Genomic DNA, 20491 nt, shown 5'->3' with positions numbered 1-20491 from the left:
TATTGATAAAAGATAGCTGATTTCCATGCTGAAACCCTTGTTCATTTGGGCCAAAAGATCCACTAATTTATTTTTTTATAATAAATCGAAAGAATACTGAAAGAAGAAAAAACTAATGGAGAAAGAAGATTAACATAAAACATCCTTCTCCTAATAACCCAGAAACAAAATAAAGAAACAGAAAATCCACTCTATATCAGCATTGATAATAATAAGAGTAATCTACAAATTCGATCAAAAGCAAGATGGCTCAATATAAACAACCTAGTATATATAAAATAAAATGCTCCATAACATTTTCACCTTCCTAATTACCATAGAAGAAAACCAAGAATAAAATAATTCATATGATGAAATGTTATGAATATTTTCCTTCTTAACAGTGAGGGGAGAAAACAAACCAAATGAACCCAGAAACCATGCAAAAAAATGACATCTTCACTCTCATTACACATATAACAGAGTGAATCATACTAAAGCCTCTACTTTTCAAATAATGCATGGTAAGAATGCTGTCAAGAGAAAACAGCCAAAGCAAACACCTCTGCCCTTGGAGGACTAGGATTGCCCCAACTGAGAATCAACCATTGTTGCACTCTTTCCACCATCATGAATCTGAAGACTAAGGAGAGCTTTTCTCAGATACTAACTTGCTAAGAAGAGTAAAATTCCTGTAACTCTAAATCCAACAATGGTTTTCTTAACATTGGGCATCTGAATGACCTGGGTAATTTTAATTTCATAATATAACAATCTAGGTCACAAGTCACAACTCATGTATTGCCTTCAATTTGGTAAATCCTGCAAGAAATTGTTAAAAGAACAAAAGACATAATTCCTTTCCAAACATAAGCACCATAATAACAAACTTCCATAATGCTTCCTGTTCTTTCCCAAATCCATAACCACTATTCCAAAAGAGATTTAATCAAAACCCTAATTCTCCCAAACCCCAATCCACCCAATTTTTTTGGTCACACACCCAATCTCATTACCAAATGATATTTCCACCCTTTACCCCACCAGCCTATAAAATATCCCTTTGGATCTTCTCAAGTTGATAGAGCACTCTTTTGGAATCTCAAGTAATAAATTGGAAAACTAGCCAACAGATGTTAATCAAACTAATTCATCTGCTAAGTGATAAATACCTCAATCTCCACACCCACTAGCCTTCTTTCAATTCTATCTATGACAACCTATCACTTTGATGCTATAGAAGTTTTAGCCCTAATAGTCAACCAAGTAAATGGAAATCCCCTGACCTGAAATCCAACATCCAAGAGATACCACAAACTTGAAAAAACATGCTTGATATTACCTTCCTCAATCATCATAATTTTGGAAAATTCACCCTTAAATTGGAAAGAATTTAAAGTTGCTCTAAGATGTAACACATGATCAAGCTAGGTCTTAAGAATTATTGCCAAAATACCACAAATGAAAGATAATTAGCCCTTGATATCCATCTTGAAAACCTTCAACAAAGCCTAATTTCAACGCCTCAAACAGAAACTCAAAACCCCAACCACAAGGACAAACGTAACAAAGTTCTTTTGCGGACCTGTTTACAAGAATAAAGAATAAAATTGATGACAAAATTAAACATTCAGCTCCATTTTTCACCAAACTCCATAGGATCAGAACCTCTTCTAAGAAACCCCACTCAACATGATCATGTACCCCAATCCCCCAATCATCCATTAATTCTTTGGCCAGCTGATTGGCAATAGAGGACCCAAAGGACCAAACTGTTTGTGGGACCCTTTTTATTTATGCAATAAGCTCCACTTGTATATAATTTACAAGGTTGCCCCTCCTAGGGCCTTATACCCATCTATACATGCACAATGTTGAATGGTAATGCATTTTCTTGCAACTGCTAGAAAGGAAAAAAAAAAAAAAAGATCATCCATCTTTTTCAAACATATCAAACATAGTAGTTTAAATGATTACTGAAACTAAAACCAACATGATCATATACCCCAAACATCCATTAATTCTTTCGCCGGCTAATTGGCTATAGAGGATACAAAAGACCAAACTGTTTGTGGGCCCCTTCTATTCATGGGATAAGTTCCACTGTATATAAATTACAAGGGTGCCTCTCCAAGGGCCTTATACCCATCTATACTCATAGTGTTGAATGGTAATGCATTTTCTTGTAACTACTAGAAAAGAAAAAACAAAAGAAAAAAAAGTGATCGTCTATCTTTTTTTGGTAATGAATAAAAAAGAAAAATTTATTGATAAAAGGAAGAGTGCATCAATTAGGGCAATGAGAGATGGAAACTCGAGATGATAAATGTTCGAAAGTGTGGGGTGTGTTACTGTTAACTCCCACAAAGAAATATTTATATTATGAGAAAATTACACATATGCCTTTAGCATGCCCAAGTACAAAAAAATGACCAAGAAAGACAAATAAGCCCTTACAAATAAACATATTTTCAACACTCCCCCTCAATCTGAGCATAGATATCTATCATGCCTAGCTTTCCAAGATTGTTGTCGAGTTTCAATTTGGGAACCCCCTTGGTCAAACAATCAGCTAGTTGATCTTCTGACTTGACAAAAGGTAGGCAAATTTCTCCACTAGCAGTTCTCTCTCTAATAAAGTGTCTATCCACTTCAATATGTTTTGTGCGGTCATGCTGGACAGGATTATGTGCAATGTTTATGACAACTTGATTGTCACTGTATAGCCACATTGAAACTTTTGCTTGTATTCCAATATCTACCACCAAACTCTTCAACCATAGCAATTCTAATACACCATGAGCCATTGCTCTGTATTCAGCTTCAGCACTAGATCGAGCTACAATAAGTTGTTTCTTACTTCTCCATGACACTACATTTTCACCATTGAATGTGCAATAACCCAAGGTAGATCTCCTATCATCCAAAGTCCCTGCCCAATCAGCGCCAGTATAAAGCCTCAACCTTAAGATGCCCATGGTTAGTATATAGAATTCCTTTACCAAGACAGCCTTTCAATACACAAGTATCCTATTTACAACCAACATATGAGATGTTCTAGGCTTGTGCATGTATTGGCTCACCACACATACTGTATATGAAATATTAGGCCTAGTCAATTATAGATAAAGAAGGCGACCAAACATTGATAAAGATGTTCTAGGCTTTTGCACCCCAACTTTCCCACTTCTTGAAGTAAGTCAAGGGCATATTTTCTCTATGATATAAATATTCCTTTCTTTGATCTTGCAACTTCAATTCCAAGAAAATACTTGAGATCATCAAGATCATTGATCTCAAATTCAAAAGCAAGGAAGGCTTTCAATTGAGTAATTCCAGAGGTGTTGTGTCCAGTGACCACAATATCATCAACATATATTATTAGCATAGTCACACGGTCATCAACTCTTCTTATGAATAAAGTATGATCATCATTAGATTGTGTGAACCCAATCCTCACCATGACTTTCCCGAATCTATCAAACCAAGCCCTAGGAGATTGCTTGAGGCCATAGAGAGATTTCTTCAAACAACATACTTTTCCCTCACTATTAGGGAAGCTTACACTAGGAGGAAGGTCCACGTAAACCTCTTCTTGAAGATCACTATTAAGAAAAACATTCTTCACATCCATTTGATACAAAAGCCATGAGAAGTAAGCGGCAAGGGAGAAGATTACTTGAACGGAGTTCAATTTAGCCATAGGAGCAAATGTCTCCTGATAATTGATGCCATAAGTTTGAGTATATCCTTTTGCCACTAATTGAGCCTTATATCTCTCAATTGAACCATCAACCCTATGTTTCAAAGTGTACACCCACTTGCATCACACAGGAACTTTGTCCTTAGGAAGAGGAACTATTTCCCAAGTCTTGTTCTTTATGAGAGCTTCTATTTCCTGGTTCATGGCATCCTTCCATTGAGGTGATTGCATTGCCTCTGTAACGCTGCGAGGAATGGATACAAAAGAACTAGGAGAGATGTACGTGAAAGGTCATCATAAGAAACATAATTATTAATAGGATAGTACATTTCCTTTTACCCTTCCGAATAGCAATAGGAAGATCAAGGTCAGAATCTAAGACACCGGTTTCAAGAACAAGAGGCTCAAAATCAACAAGGGCCACAAGTTTAGGATTACTTGAGTCTGGGATATTAGATTGTGGTGGACATTCAGTTTCAGGAGCAACCTTCTTCCTTCGCCTGATGAAACATTGTTGCCAAGACCGAGGTCAATACACGGGAGGAGGAGAAGGTGGGATAGGAATATTACCACTACAATTAGGGGAAGGAGATGGACAAGATGTATAAGTTGGAATAGGTAAACAAAAAAGAGTCTGACCTTCACTAATATTCTCCCCCTGAAGAGAAGGACAAGATGACTGAAAGAAAGGAGTGGATTCAAGGAAACATATCTTTTACTAGAATGAGGATCAAAGCATTTGTAGTCCTTCTGGACAGAAGAATAAACAAGAAAAACACATTTAACAAACTTTGGATCAAACCTAAATCGTGAGGGACTCATATCATGAACAAAGCAAGTGCAACCAAAGACTCTGAGAGGAAGACAGAAGACTGGATCATCAAGGAAGAGGAGTTTATGAGGAGATTAAAGATGAAGAGTCCTGGAGGAAATCTGTTAGTAAGGTATACAACTGTTTGAACTGCATCTCCCTAGAAACGAGTTGGAATATGCATCTAGAACAATAAGCCTCGAGCAACTTTAGTCACATGTCTATTTTTCCACTCAACCACTCCATTTTGTTGGGGAGTATAACTACACAAACTTTGATGAATCACTCCCCTCTCTTCAAAGAAGCCGGTAAGTTCTTCTCAAAGTATTCCTTTGCATTGTCAAATTTTATCATTTTGATCTTCTTCTCCAATTGTGTCTCTACCATATGAAAGAAATTTTGAACAATTAACACAACTTCATCCCTGCACTTCATTATGTATAGCCAAGTGTATCGAGAATAATCATCAATGAAGAGAATAAAATACTTGTATCCTCCCATGCAAGGAATAGAATATGGGCACCATACATTAGAATGTATCAAATTGAAAAGCAACATTACTTCTTCTATTACTGGCAAAATATGTGTTTCTACATTGTTTTGATAAATGATAGACTTCACATTGAGGACTCAAACTTGACACAGACTGATACAGATTAGGAAACAAAAGAACCAAAAGACACATGTCCAAAACAACAATGCCATAATTTCAAAAGACTCAATTTTTCATCTTGACAACAATCAGTCTGGCATAGTAATCCTTGCTCAGGGGCTTGGTCAAAAAGGTAGACTCCATCTACTTCTTGTCCACTTCCAATCGTCTTCCCCATGTTCAGGTGCAACTTCCAAGACTTGTCCTTGGTGTGTCTAGGCTTCATGCAATATTCACACACCACTTGATTAGTCTTCTTACTTGCAAAAACCTACATGTACTCAGCCTAGGTTTAGAATACATAAAGGCTAAGTGTTCAATGTTAGTGTTCGGCATCATAGCAACCCTCCTACTTTCTTCTCCTTGCACCAAGGAATATGCGTACCAAGTGAAACAATCACTACTGAGGATATGTTGCCTGGTGAAGTCAAACTTTACACTTAACACAACTAGGAAGTCAAAACAACCTATTCTTTTCCACATATTTTCTATATTGTTCACCATCCTCAGGGCCCTTCCACTCTAGAGCCTCCAAATGATCAATTTCTTCCCAAAGAGATTGCAAAGAGAAGTACATAGACACAATCCTCTCCCCCTGACACATACTACAAGCTTCTCTTCAGAGATGATAAACTCTAGCAGTGTTTTTAACTTAGGAATAGGTGGCTGTCACTCTATCCCAAATATCTTTGGTTGTAGAGAGACATGTAATTCCTAGCCATATGTGGTTGCATTTAACATACCAGCCATGACATCACCAAAGAATTATCTTGTTCCCATTTGGAAAACCTTGGGTCTTCAGGCTTTGATCTAGTCTCCTTACCCATGAGGAATCCTAGCTTACCTTGTCCCCCAATAGTAAGCTTAGTTGATTGGGACCACTCAAGGAAGTTAGTTCCATCAAGTTTCACTGTGGTTATCATTCCACTAGTGACATCAGCACTTCCAGGAAAAACACTAGAGGTAATCTGAATATCTTTGGAAGGCTCCATAGTTCTGGGAACACCAAGTCCTACTCCAAGAACACTCTCTCACCAGTTCCAAGGCCCTAGCCACAACCGTACCAAAGACAAACCCTAACAATCGGGTTTAGTCACAGTTCGGTAGTAAAAAAGGGCAAAAAAAGGAGTTGGCAGCAAAATAGGAGGGAAGAAAAAATCCCCAAAAATTTTCTAGGGCTAAGAAAAATATGAAACCACTTCCCATCTTCAAAGAAATTTGAGTCGATTTGAATGGCATAGGTCTCACATATTCAACAGCTGCAATCACCCAAACAAGAAAGAAGAACCATTTTCGAAATTTTCTACAATTTCAGTCCAAAAAATACAAAAAAATATCTAAACACCTTCAAGCATCCACTAAAACCAAGAAAACTTGCTTTCAAAGCCACAACCCTCAGGTGGCAAAAACCGAGAAATGCCCACCCAACAAGAAATCTCCCCAAACAGGAAACTGAAGACTAACCCTAGGCATATCAAGGCCTTTCAGCACTCATTGAATATTGTAGCTCTAGCTCCCGGAAAGCTCCTGGTGTATTCTTCCCCTCCTAAAACCAATAGGCCCAACTTTTTACCCACTTGGAGACCAGTTTCCACCACCTTTCCCACATCCACCTGTTGCTTAATTTTTCAAACTCTATCCAATTCCACTCCTTTCTCTTCCTCTTCACCTTCATCAACTTCCTCTTCTGAAACATCCTCTTCCCCCAACAAGCCCCCTTCTTTTGCCAAAACCTCTTCAGTGAACTCTGATTATTTATCTCCCTTGTTACCACCTACTGGAAAACAGTTCGATATACTCTCAGCAATAATGTCACTGATTAAACAAGCTCTTTCTTTCAACTTTTTTCCTTCTATACCCTCACTTAAATTTGCTACTTAGGCCTACACCTATGTGTCCATCTTTCAGCCTGGAAAATACCTTTGTACTGTGCTCCTTGTCTTCTTTGCATTTACTGATGATTTTGAAGAGGAAGTATGCTGTTTCATTAACCCAAGTTTCATTGGTCCCTGTGTCTTCCTACCATGATCTCTACCTAATTTCTCCACTATGATTTCTGAGACCTAGCCCGTATCTTTTGTTATCCTCCCTTCCTCTTAGTTCTTCCCCTCCATATTAAATAGCAAAGATGCGCTCATCAATGGATCTTCTGCTAATCTTCCCACCTCACCATCAGGAGTCAAGGCTGAGAGCTGGTCCTTGGCCATAGTCGATACAAGCACATCCCCCACCTTCTTTAATTCAGTACTTTTAATCCTTTTCCCCTCATTGAATTCAGAAAGCAGAAGAGGGTGAACACAGTCTTATCTTTTTCAAACATATCAAACATAGTAGTTTAAATGATTACCGAAACTAATCACATTTAAGTTCTGACAGCCCTTTCATGAATATATTCTGGCAGACACAAGGAAAAACAATATAAAACAATATAAATGATGTTAAGATTCAAGTTGATTCTACAAATGCCATTAGATGGGCTGATGGATTGGACGGGGGACTTCGTGTTGGAGATTGCCTTTTATGCCGATCAAGATACAAATACCACTGCTTTTGAGATCTCATAATCATGTTCTGATAATGAATGCTGAAGGATCCAAATGAGATTGATGACAGGTTAGCTTGATCAGAGCTTATTGGGTCTGAAAAGCATAGGTCTTCATTTCTATCGTCATAGGGTTCCAATGAATAACACCCTGAAATTCATGTTGTAAGCATAGCCAACCCAAAAAGACCTGTGATATTATTTTTCATAATTGGAATGTCATTATATTTATTTCCAAAGATTCTTTGATTTCATTCCTTCCATACTGTCCAAATAATAGCTGCAGGAAATATCTTCCATAGAAAATTTCCCCGGCCACATAAGTGATAAGCCTTCCAAGACTTGAAATGGATACAGAAGAGTTTCAGGCAAGCATCCTTGAATAGAAAAACAGGACAGGGCCATCACAAATAGATGAAATGTAAAACTTCCGAAACCTCATTGTGCAAGGTGTTTCAAGCAATGTGTTGAGCTTGGGCCGATTTTAAGTGATTTTCTAACCCTTTTTTGGGAATAATGGAGGGTCACGGAGTTGTAAACAAACCGGCGAGTGAAATGGGACAGGAGAAGGTGTTGGAGACCTTTTCGAGGCTGGGACCATCACTACAATTAAGTTAGATGGTACAAACTATTTAGAATGGTCACAATCTGCAAAGATGGCCATTGGTGCTCATGGGAAGTTGGGGTATATCACTAGTGAGGAAGTGAAACCCGAGACTAATAGCTCCCGGTGGGTACAGGAAAATTATATGGTAATGACTTGGTTGTGCAATTCGATGTTGCCCCATATAAGTATTTTTTTTTTTGTGGGCAAATACAGCTAAGTAAATATGGGATGGGGTTGCAGAAACCTACTCACAAAGTGAAAATGTTGCTAGGGCCTATCAATTGAGCAACTAGATTATTGCTACCAGGCAGGGAGATAGACCTATTGTTGTTTATTTTTTGGCCCTTAAAACCCTATGGCAAGAGATTGACCATTTGGAGATGGTGGTTTGGGAAAGTAACAAGGATGCAACTACCTACCAAAAGCTCTTAGAGAAGAATAGTTTATGAATTTCTTGCTAACCTTAATCCCGAGTATGACATTGCAAGGTAACATATCCAAGGATAGTGTATGCCTTTGTATTAGGGGAAGAGAGTAGGAGAAATGTGATGATTAAGAATTCAGGTCTTGAACAGTCAACTATAGTCAGTACTGTGAAACCTTAAACAGAGTGGAGACCGCGGTGGCAGTGAAATCATGAAGGAAGATGAGAAGGACCTGATTTATGACTACTGTAAGAAGCCTAAACACACGAGAGATACCTGTTGGAAGCTTCATCCTCACCTTGTGCCGAATAGACTGAAAAACAAGAAGGGAAATGTTAATATGGCAGTAACTAGTGACTTACCTGGACCCCCTACTACAACTACTTTGGAGTCTGTTGTAGCTATTGCAATGAGGGCCGAACTTGAGAGATATGGGAAGTTACTTAATCAGTGAAATACAGTCAACCCTAATCCGTTATCTGGTGGACAGCTAGGTACAGGTGGTGGACATTCTACTTCCTTTGCTCATACAAGTAGTCCACATGCCACTGCAAAATATGTTTCTGCTATAGGTAAGGAGGGACCTCATTGGATTATAGATTCTAGAGCCTCAGAGCATATATCCCATGGTTCCACTATTTTCTCCTCTTACCAATTCTGCTCTGGCAGAGACAAGAGTTTCCATAGTCGATAGATCCCATGTTCCCATTGCTGGGAACGGGTCTGTCAAGATAACTGATTCCATTTCCCTACCCTCTATCCTCCATGTACCCAGATTGAGAACTAACTTGTTATCTGTTAGTAGTTTGGCTATGAACTTGAATTGCTCAGTGATTTTTTCTCCTGGCCATTGTGTTTTGCAGGATTTGATTTTAAAGATGACGATTGGGAATAGTAGTGAGGTGAATGGAATCTACCTTCAGGATGCGCTTCCCAATCGTCAGAGTCATCATGTTAGTAGGGATTTTGAGTAAGAGTTTGTGGGTCAGATTATGCTTTGGCATAATCATTTGGGACATTTGTCTTTTACTTCTTTGTGTTTCTTATTTCCAAAGTTATTTGAGTTTGTTAATTTGTCTAGCTTAGAGTGTGAAGGTTGTCAGCTTGGAAAACATTGTAGACATTCATTTAAAACTAGTAATAAAACGTGTTCATCTGCTTTTGATGTTATTCATACTGATGTGCGGGGACCATACCATGTTCCTTCTATGGGTGGCTACCGATACTTTCTTTTATTTGTCGATGTATTTTCTCGGTATTCTTGGATTTACTTGATGAGATCCCATGATGAGGTAGCATCCTTGGTTCGACAGTTCCACCAGATAGTGCTAATACAGTTTGGGGTACGAGTGAAAGTGTTCAGATCAGACAATGCCAAGGAATATTTTGAGAAGAATCTTAATTCGTATCTATTAGAGTATGGAGTAATTCATCATAGCAGTTGTTCTTATAGTCCACAGCAAAATGGTGTAGTAGAAAGGTGAAAGAATGGTAGGATCCATCCAATGGACGCCATAAAGGTTGCGGAATGGGTGGGTGAATTTCAAAAATTTTCCTACCTTCTCCCAACTGCGAATCATATTCCCTAAATTTAGAATACAATATTCAAGGATCCTACTTGAACCATAATCAAATCAGATCTGTACCAAAAGACAAATGGGAGGAATATACCTGATCCGGAGAAGCACTATCTCCCAAAGTTGGTGTTCACGCCCAAAGAATGCTCCAAGATCCGTTCCTACTGAAGATGACACAGCTGTGGATGGAACAGTACCAGCAGGGTGCGTCCTACAAACTGGATCCTTCGCAAGTATCCTCTGGAAGCACTAAACACTAAATCTATTCCAGTCTTTCTTGCAAGACTGATGTCAAGAACAGATTTCTTGACTTTCTTTTCTGCAAAGATCTAATCTTGCAAAGGAGATGGCGGCGGCAGGAGGAGAACTCTAAAGGCGAAAAGGCTGAACTGCCTTTTTTTCTTTTTCTGGAGTATGAGATCTGATCTCAATTCGCAGGAACCTTTCTTGCGATTTTTCTTGATTCGAAATCTGTTGTATTTCTCTCCCTTTTTTTTTTTGTTAGGGTTTCTCCTCCTTTCCTCTTGATTAAGAATCCTCCTAATTAGGAATTATCCCAATCCAAATCAGTATTTGGATAGGGGATAATCTTAATCCTATCTGCAGATAAAGTTAGCTTACTCCTGATCTTATCAGGAGGTTACCAGATTCAAATCTAATTTGAATTTGGTCTCCAAGAGTGGATAAGGCTAAAGGCCCAATCCTTTTACTAACACTAATCTCAGATTCGCCCCAAGGATGGGTGATCATATCAGCCCACCTCGAAATGGGCTTCTGGCCCATTAAGTGTTCAGTGTCCAATTACTTTCCAATCTGCTGCCCAGTTGGGCTTCTTTGTGTGGCGTGGGACCCAAGCATTGATCTACACACCAGCCACATGGGTTCGGCCCAGCCTTTAATACAAGGCCCAGCTGAATTCACTGAAAAACTCAATGAACCCCTTGAGTCCATCATATGGACCCTATGGGCCCAACACTTACATTAAGTGGTCCCTGGGCCAAGCCATCTTATAAAAACCCAGGGACTGTGGGCAGGTGCAAGATTAGCCCATCAGGTATTATCCTCAATGGTCTTACACTTAACCTCTCAGCCCTTAATGATCAAGCACTGCCCGACAAGAGAGGACCTCTCCCTCGGTTGCAAGGAACAGTGCCACACTCTCCTCTCACATGGATCCCGGAATTAAAACCATTTGCAAACAATTTGAAACCGTACATATATATATAAATATATTAATTTTGCAAAACAAAATTCCAACGATTGAAATCAACTGCCGGCAGTTTGGTTTCCATCAGAGAGAGTGCATTCCCGATCATTACCCTTTGTCTGACAAAATGGCTGATTCTGTCACTATGATCACCCACTCAGATGAATTCTCAAACTACCCCAACATACCCAGGTTTTGATCCCCGCTAAGGATCTCACTGATTGGCATATCAAAGGCAGCCTGATCCAACACCTAGTGAAGTGTCATAATCGAGTCTAGGGGTCAGGTGTAACTTTCCAGTTTTGCCCATCTATCTCCAAGGTCCAAGGCAAGACTGGAAATCTGGTCCGGTTCAAGGATTCAAGTAATCCCATACTGCATGTGCCTCGGGTCTTACCCTGGTGGCTGAGACAGGCCATCCCAACACTTGGTGGCACACCAGTATCAGCCTTGGCAGGATAAATCTCCCCAGACTTATCCAACGGCTGTGAACATTTAAAACTAACACGAGTCTCTATAAATGTCCAGTTTTAGGGTTTTACACAAAATTAAACCAAACAACATGAATCAAACATGCACTTTATTTATTTCCACTAAATAACAAAAGTACATCAAATCAGATTGAAGCTAAGGGCATACAAAAACTGTCTAACAAAAGGAAGAACAGACACACTGTTGAGATTGTGAGGAGCATGATGATCACATTTACTGTTACAGTTCGTTTTTGGGGTGATGTTGTTCTCACAGTAGCCTTTTTGATTAATAGGGTGCCTTCTCGTGTTCTTGGATTTAGCACCCCATTCATCCTCCTTTTTCCTGAGGGGGAGATGTTCCACATTCCTCTCAGGGTTTTTGGTTGTATTTTCTTTGCTTATGCTCTTGGTCCTTACCGCTCGAAGCTAGATCCGAAGGCAAAGAAATATGTTTTTCTTAGGTATGCAGAAAATAAAAAAAGGTATTGTTGCTATGACCCAGTCTCTAAGAGTCGGTATGTTACTATGGATGTCACCTTTTTTGAGTTCACATCTTTTTTTCCGAAGGGTTCTTCTCAGGGGGAGTGTTTTGGGGAAGGAAGTGAGCAGTTTATTCCTCTTCCGGTTCCAGTTCTTGTGTCCACTCCTATGTCTCAGTGCTACACATGACAGCACCTACGACTTCACAGAGAGGTTGATTCCACTGCAAAAGAACCCACATCACTTCCTATCGGCTCCACGAGACTCCAGATTCGGCTGACACTGACTCAGGTATTCCTCTTGATCCTTCTGATGTTTCAGTTCCTATTGATTCCACTAACCCCATTACAAATGACCTGGACCTTCCTATTGCACTTAGAAAAGGAAAGATAAAGTGTATTGCTAATTGTATCTCACAGTATCTCTCCTACAATGGACTTTCTCCTTATTGAGCCTTCCTTTCTTCCCCCGACTCTATGTCCATACCCAAGGGTGTCAGTGAGGATCTCTCCAAACCTGAGTGGAAGGCAGCTATGTAGGAAGAAATGGTAGCTTTAATTAAGAAACGAACATGGGAGATTGTGGATTTACTAGAGGGAAAGGAGACTGTTGGATGCAGATGGGTTTATACAGTTAAATACAAGGCAGATGGAAGTATAGAAAGGTATAAGTCTAGACTAGTTGCAAAATGGTACACTCAAACCTATGGTATTGATTACTTAGAGACTTTTGCACCAGTTGCAAAAATGACTTCTGTTCGGATCCTTCTCTCTCTTGCTGCTACATACTCTTGGCCCCTGTTCCAACTTGATGTAAAAAATGCCTTTCTTAATGGGGACCTGCAAGAAGTATATATGGATCTTCCTGTTGGTTTCTACGGTGATGTTGCAAAGGGGAAGATATGCAGATTAAAGAAGTCTCTTTATGGTTTAAAACAATCTCCCAGAGTGTGGCTTGACAGGTTTAGGAAAGCCTTGATTTTTTTTGGCTATACTCAGACTCAATTAGACCATACTTTGTTTATAAAGCGGAGGGGGTCTCTGGTGTCAGTTCTGACAGCATATGTGGATGATATTGTAGTTACAAGAAATGACTTGAGTGAGATTGACAGTTTGAAGAAGAATCTATACAGAGAATTTGAAATTAAGGATCTTGGGGAGCTGAGGTATTTTTTGGGCATTGAGGTAGAAAGATCAAAGCATGGAACTCTTATTTCTCAGAGGAGGTAGATTCTGGACCTTTTACAAGAAATAGGGAAACTTGGAATAAAGGCAACTAGTACTCCTATTGATTAGAATCACAGAATAAATGCATCAAAAGGTGAGCTGGTGAAGGCCATTGGGAGATATCAGAGACTAGTGGGGCGGCTACTATATTTATGTATGACAAGACCAAACATCCCTTATGCAGTGAGTGTGGTGAGTCAATACATGCATGCCCCACGAGTCTAGCATTGGGAGGTTGTTGACAAGATTCTTGCTTATCTGAAAGGACACTCTGGTAGAGGCATACTATTTGCTGACCGTGGATAGTTGAAGCTAGAGACTTACACAGATGCTAATTGGCCAGGATGTCTAGATGACAGGAGATCTACATCAGGAGTTTGCACTCTTGTTGGAGGCAATCTAGTTTCGTGGAAAAGTAAGAAACAGACAGTTGTGGCAAGGTCAAGTGCAAAAGCTGAATACAGAGCCAAGGCACATGAAGTTTCAGAGCTTCTCTGGATCCGTTCCTTGTTAGAAGAAATTGGTATTGAGGCAGAAGAACCTATGATGTTGTACTGTGATAATTAGGCAGCAATTAACATTGCCCACAACCCAGTTCAGCATGACATTGAAGTGGATAAACATTTCTAAGAGAAAGGGTGACCTCAGGTGTTGCAAGAAATTTGTCTTCCATACATTGCTTCTAATTTGCAGCTTATTGATGTTCTTACAAAAGGTGTTGCAAGAAACAAGCTGGAGCATGATCTACACAAATTGTGAATGTGTGACATTTACTCCCAACTTGAGGAGTGTTGAGTTTGGGCCGATTTTAAGTTATTGGGCCCAGCTTTGTTTTATTTTTTATTTAAGTTATTCAGTTAGGAAGTTATTGGGCCTTAGGCCCATTAGTTTTATGTTAATTTTAAGTTGTGACTGTTCAGCTACTTAAAGTAGCTGCCCTACTAAGGGTATCTTTGTCATCTTTCATTATTTTATTTAAGTATATAAATCAAGAGAGGTTGGCGGTCAGATCTATTCAACTCTGGCGACACCCCACTCTCTTTTCTTCTTCTCTTTCTTTCTCTCTTGCTGAAACCTTCAGCTTCTACTACTTTTCTTCACAAAGCATATATCAGAATCAATTATCAACAACTTCTACTCAATGCAATTATGCACATCAATGTGGATGATAGAGAAGTAAATGAATAACAAAATATTTATAATGGTAGCATTATTGCTTTATAGTTACTTTAGTGTCCAGGCAAATGAAGTTACCATCAATTCAGATGCCCTTCCTTGAAGAACATTCATTGCTTCTGAGAGTTGGGGTACAGTGAATGCTGGGATTTGAGGCTTCAAGAGCAGGTAAGAAATCAACCCAATTCAGAAAATACTTGAAAACAAAGTCTGCCAAGTTGGATAACCAAAAAGCTTATTGTAATAAATAATCCATTACTAAAGAATATTATTTTTGTGCTAGTTTCAGTTATACTGATTCGCTTTGCACCTTAAAAATTCCAGCCTTGTGTGATGCAATTTCTCCAAGGGTATTTCCTGCATATATATGTTAGTTCATTAAATATCTCAATGCAATTCATGCACACTGGTTGTCCAGAATTTTTTAAAAGTGCCTTTTAATGGAAATGATTTATTGGGAGTTTCAAGAAAAATCTAATGAAACTTGGGAGAATTAAGTTGCATGATAGAAAATACATGAGAAAATAATCATCAGCCTAATAATAGATTATTGGGAGCACATATGAGAACTAATACTCATCAACAAATGAGGCAAAGAATGTTCAACAAGGACATAAAAACCAAAGGCACATACCCAATGATTCCATATGATCCATCCCTAAAGAAGTGATGCCACAAACAGTAGGTTCTTTGATCTGTACATATTTAAAAGCAAATCCAATGACTGCAGGGTTCATTTGCTAATGCAATTTATGATCCATCCCTAAAGAAGTGCTGCCACACACAATAGGTTCTTTGATATGTGCATATTTAAAAGCAAATTCCATGACTGCAGGGTTCATAATGCAATTTCCACTGTTATTGAAAAAGGATAGAGAGAAGAATAAGGGAGTTCTTTTGCTGTTGTGTTTTTCATAGATCTTCTAAAAAACATGATACCACATTAAATAAGAAAAAGTAAACAAATTTTTATAGAACAATTTGGATGATTGCATAGGAAGAGATATATACCACATTAGTTGAATCCAGTGTCCCCCCAAGGCCAACTTCAATAATTGCAACATCAACCTATGAATAACCAAATATTTATTTTAATAATGGATGTACCCATTGAGTAATTAATATTAGAGGAAATTTATTTTATGAAATAAATTGTTGAGTGTTTGCTTAGAGGATAAATTGCAAAAGAATTGGACCAATTTAACAACAACATCATCATATAGATAATAAACTCCATTTGTGCCCCCCTATCCCTTGCTGTAGTGTTTGATTGGGGATTGCACCATTTAGATGTCAAAAATGCTTTCTTAAATGGTGACCTCAAGGAGGATGTCTACATGGTTCAGCCTCCAGGTTTTGCTTCAGAGGAAAAAAAGGCAAGGTTTGCCACCTGAAGTCATTGTATGGTCTAAAGCAATCTCCAGGGGTTTGGTTTGACATATTTAATAATGCAATCAAGCATGTTGGTTTTAGACAGTGTCAGAGAATGGTCATACTCTTTGTTAAGAGAAAAGGGAACCAGGTGGTCATTCTTATAGTTTATGTGGATGACATTGTTATTACGAGGAATTGGGAATCAAAGATATAGGAGTTAAAGAAATTCTTGGGGGCTCAGTTTGATATCAAAGATCTAGGTCCTTTAAAGTACTTCCTTGGTATTGATGTTGCGGGATCAGACAAAGGTATCTTTATTTCTCAGAGGAAGTACATCCTAGATCTGCTACAAGACACTGGTAAGCTTGGAGTTAAGCCTTGGTGAAGAAGGTGGTGAGCTCCTCTTTGATGTAAGGCAGTTCTAGAGTCTTATTGGAAGATTGTTGTATTTGTCCGTGATGAGACCTGATATTTCTTATGTTGTTGGGGTGTTGAGCCACTATATGCATGCTCCCAGGACTACTCATCTTGCTATTGCAAAGCATATTCTAAAGAGCTTAGAAAGGTTTCCTGGAAAAGGTATCCTCTTTTCTAAGCATGGCCATTTGAAGGTAGAAGTTTTCATTGATGTAGATTGGGCTGGCTCAATTGATGATAAGAAGTTTACTATAGGATACTGCACCTTTGTTGGAGGAAACTTGGTAACTTGGAGGAGCAACAAACAAACTATGGTTGCTAGGTCTAGTGTAGGATCAGAATATAGGGCCATGGCACACGGAGTTGCAGAAATTTTGTGGCTAAAGAATATGTTGAAGGAGTTGGGAGTTGAAAATCACAACCCAATGTCATTGTGTTGTGACAACAAGGCAGCAATCAATATTGCCCACAATCCTGTAATGCATGAAAGAACAAAACACATCGAAGCCGACAAACATTTCATTTGTGAGAAACCTGAAGTTGGTGAAGTCTGCATTCCTTATGTAAATTCTATGGATCAGTTGGGTGACATTTTCCCCAAAGGTGTTTCAGGCACCCGACATATGGATATCTGTACCAAGTTGGCAATGATAGATATCTAAAGCCCAACTTGAAGGGGAGTATTGTAAGGAATGTTATTAGGACGGTTAATACTTTCCATATTTCTAAAATACTTTCCTAATTATTTAGATTTTCCAAATGTCTTACCAAAATTAGTGAAATATCTCCGGTATTTCTCCATCTCTGCAAGGCTAAATATCCATCGATGTTGAAATTGTGAACCATGTGTCCAAAACCTCTCTAGATCAGAAATTAAAGGGCATACCTATATTATGTATGGTAATCCTTTCCTCTAGTAGCACTTCTTTCAAGTTGCTTAGAGGGTTACATTTTTCAACCATTATCGATCCTTTTGCCATCAACACCTTTGCTGAGATGTCAACCTCACTTCCCAAAATGTCAAGAATGGCTTTGGAACGAGCAAAGGGGGCTACCAATTTACCATCATATTCGAAATTATATGCAACTGTTCCTTTATGATATCACTACACCATTCCAGTCCCTAATCCTTTTTCTTTTTTGCTGTTATCACAAATCTGCGCTCCTAATCTTCCTTAGAACTATTCCACATCATTTTCTTTCACCCCACTATTCTGAATATTTTAAAATCACTGATGCCTTTTTCTAGATGTTCCTCCCCAACTGCTTCTTGCATCTTCTTTTTCTCTTTTTCAGCTGTAGTCTGCTCAATGAAGATGCAAGAAGTAGTTGGGGGCAATATTGATTGCTGCCCTTTTCCATTCTTCTTACCATCTTACAAGGAATCTTTTTTTTTACCTTCCGTTGCTAGTATACCAGTCTGTAGAGAGATTCATTTGTGAAGCAACTTCTAGGAATCCTTGAAACCACAATGCAAGCTTACCTTCTAGCATCACCATTGCCTTCTTCGAAGATGAATGACTTGGACTCGAAACTAAACCGCTTCTTCCATTTAGTTGCAGGTCAAAACTTTTCCTCCACTATTCCTCCCAAGTTAACACTTTAAGCATCCATACTAATTGGCCAACTTACCATAATGCTTGCAAATATGAGGCCTAAAGGAAGCTATGCATTTTAGAGACAAGCTTCTCTTGGGGGACAGGCCTCTAGATCAAATGACTGGGGCTGTTTCCCTTTTTGTTTTTCTTTTTCACTTATACCTTTTAAATAAGACTTTGGCAGGATACTCAGCAACCTGTGGAGCCTACCCACAGCAATCTTTCTCCAATAGGCTACCAATAGCTCAAAACATGAGGGTGTTGCCATTGAGATGGTCTTATGAAGGGTAATGATATTGTTCCCTCTAGGAAAGAGTCCACCATTCAGATGATGTGTAGAGCCTAGCAAAACATCTCAAAAATTTCTACACTTCATATTTTCAAGAACAGAATCTATTACATATTTTCTTGGATATATTGATAAAAGAAAGTAATATCTTAACATTAGGGTAATCCTGCATTAATTTGCCTATCATTCAGTTTTATACATTAGGGTAATCAGGTCTGGCCATCACTTTCATTAGCTTATCTACTCATAAATAAAACTGAACACAAAGACAAGTATGCACTTAGTAAGTCGGCTACTTGTAAAAACTAAGTAAACACTCTTAGCATAAAACATAAACTAATGAGCCTTGGGCCCAATAATTCTCTAAATATGCTTTATAAATAAAAACAAATGTTATCAGCCCAGAACTCAACACTCCCTCTCAAGTTGGGAATAGATGTCACACATTCCCAAGTTGCGTAGATCATGCTCCATCTTGCTTCTTGCAACACCTTATGTAAGAACATCAACAAGCTGCAAGTCAAATGCAACATATGGTAAACACACTTCTCCAGATGTTACCCTTTCCCTTATAAAGTGTTTATCAACTTCTATATGCTTCGTCCTATCATGTCGAACTGGGTTGTGGGCAATGTTAATTGTTGCTTGATTGTTACAGTATAGCATCATAGGTTCTTCGGCCTCAACTCCAATCTCCCCTAACATGGATCGGACCAAGAGGAGCTCTAAAACACCATGTGCCATGGCTCTGTATCCAACCTCCGCACTTGACAATGCTACAACAAATTATTTCTTACTCTTCCATGAAACTAGATTACCTCCCAATGCTGAACTCGTAGAGCATGCATGTATTGACTCACAACACTCACTGCATAAGAGATATTTGGTCGTGTCATATATAAGTATAGCAACCAGCCCACCAATCATTGATACCTTCCAACATCCTTCACTAGATCACCTTTTGAAGCATTTATCTTGTGGTTCTGATCAATAAGTGTATCAACTGCCCTTGCCCCAAATTTCCCCGTCTCCTATAGTAAGTCCAAAACATACATACACTATGAGATGAATATCCCATGCTTGGACCTTGCCACCTCAATGCCCAGAAAATACTTCAGCTCGCCAAGATCCTTAATCCCAAACTCTTTGTGCAAGTTCTTCTTCAAGGTATCAATCTCACTTAGATCACTATTGACAATAATGATCCCCTCATTTTCACAAACAAAGTATGATTAGATTGAGTTTGACTATAGACAAATACAATCAATGCACTTCTAAATTTATCAAACCATGCTCTGGGTGATGCTTCAAACCAAGGATCAAAATATAGTCACGTATCGGCCCATATCGGCCGATACGTATCATATCGAAGCCTTCCCGATACGCCCCTATAAGGGGTGTTTTGGGTCGGCAAGTGGTTCAAGGGGCAGAGTGGCCTTAGACCGGTGCCTCAGAACCAGATTTGAAAAAAAAAATAAAAAACAAAAAAAACAGTACTGATACAAGCCGATACGTGCTACCGGCATTGCCTTGTATCGATATTTTGAACCTTGCTTCAAACCATATAAAGACTTCTTTAATCTACATACCTTTCCTCTAGCCACATCACTGTAAAAAACAGCTGGAAGATCCATGTACACCTCATCTTGCAAGTTTCCATTAAGAAAAGCATTCTTCACATCAAGTTGGAGGAGGGGCCAAGAGTACGTAGCTGCCAGTGATAGGAAAATCTAGACTGAACTCATCTTTGCCATTGGTGCAAAAGTCTCCAAGTAATCTATGCCATAAGTCTAAGTGAACCCTTTTGCAACTAGCCTCATCTTGTACCTTTCTATACTTCCATTAGCCTTGTACTTCACTATATACACCTATCTACATCCAATTGTCTCCTTGCCATCAGGTCAATCCACAATCTCCCATGTCTAATTTTTAATCAATGCTTTCATTTCCTCTTG

The 20491-nt window shown here is 38.8% G+C and overlaps 1 protein-coding gene across 4 annotated transcripts in view; it reads right to left on the bottom strand.

Moving 5' to 3' along the window:
* The window catches only part of DFC (DHFS-FPGS homolog C), a 130870-nt gene that overhangs the window by 68213 nt on the left and 42166 nt on the right, over window positions 1-20491 (bottom strand). For all 4 annotated transcript variants that reach the window (XM_088971567.1, XM_088971569.1, XM_088971568.1 and 1 more), the window contains exons 8-11: window positions 15870-15926; window positions 15493-15553; window positions 15169-15215; window positions 14937-15014 (exon numbers count right to left, since the gene is read on the bottom strand). In XM_088971567.1, the coding sequence (XP_088827693.1) occupies window positions 14937-15014; window positions 15169-15215; window positions 15493-15553; window positions 15870-15926 (243 nt within the window). The remainder of the gene's footprint in view (window positions 1-14936; window positions 15015-15168; window positions 15216-15492; window positions 15554-15869; window positions 15927-20491) is intronic.

Source organism: Nelumbo lutea, chromosome 2, assembly GCF_056320005.1.
Source record: "Nelumbo lutea isolate HS-2025 chromosome 2, American lotus-T2T, whole genome shotgun sequence".
NCBI classification, from domain to species: domain Eukaryota; kingdom Viridiplantae; phylum Streptophyta; class Magnoliopsida; order Proteales; family Nelumbonaceae; genus Nelumbo; species Nelumbo lutea.
This window is presented reverse-complemented; position numbering and strand designations above follow the sequence as displayed.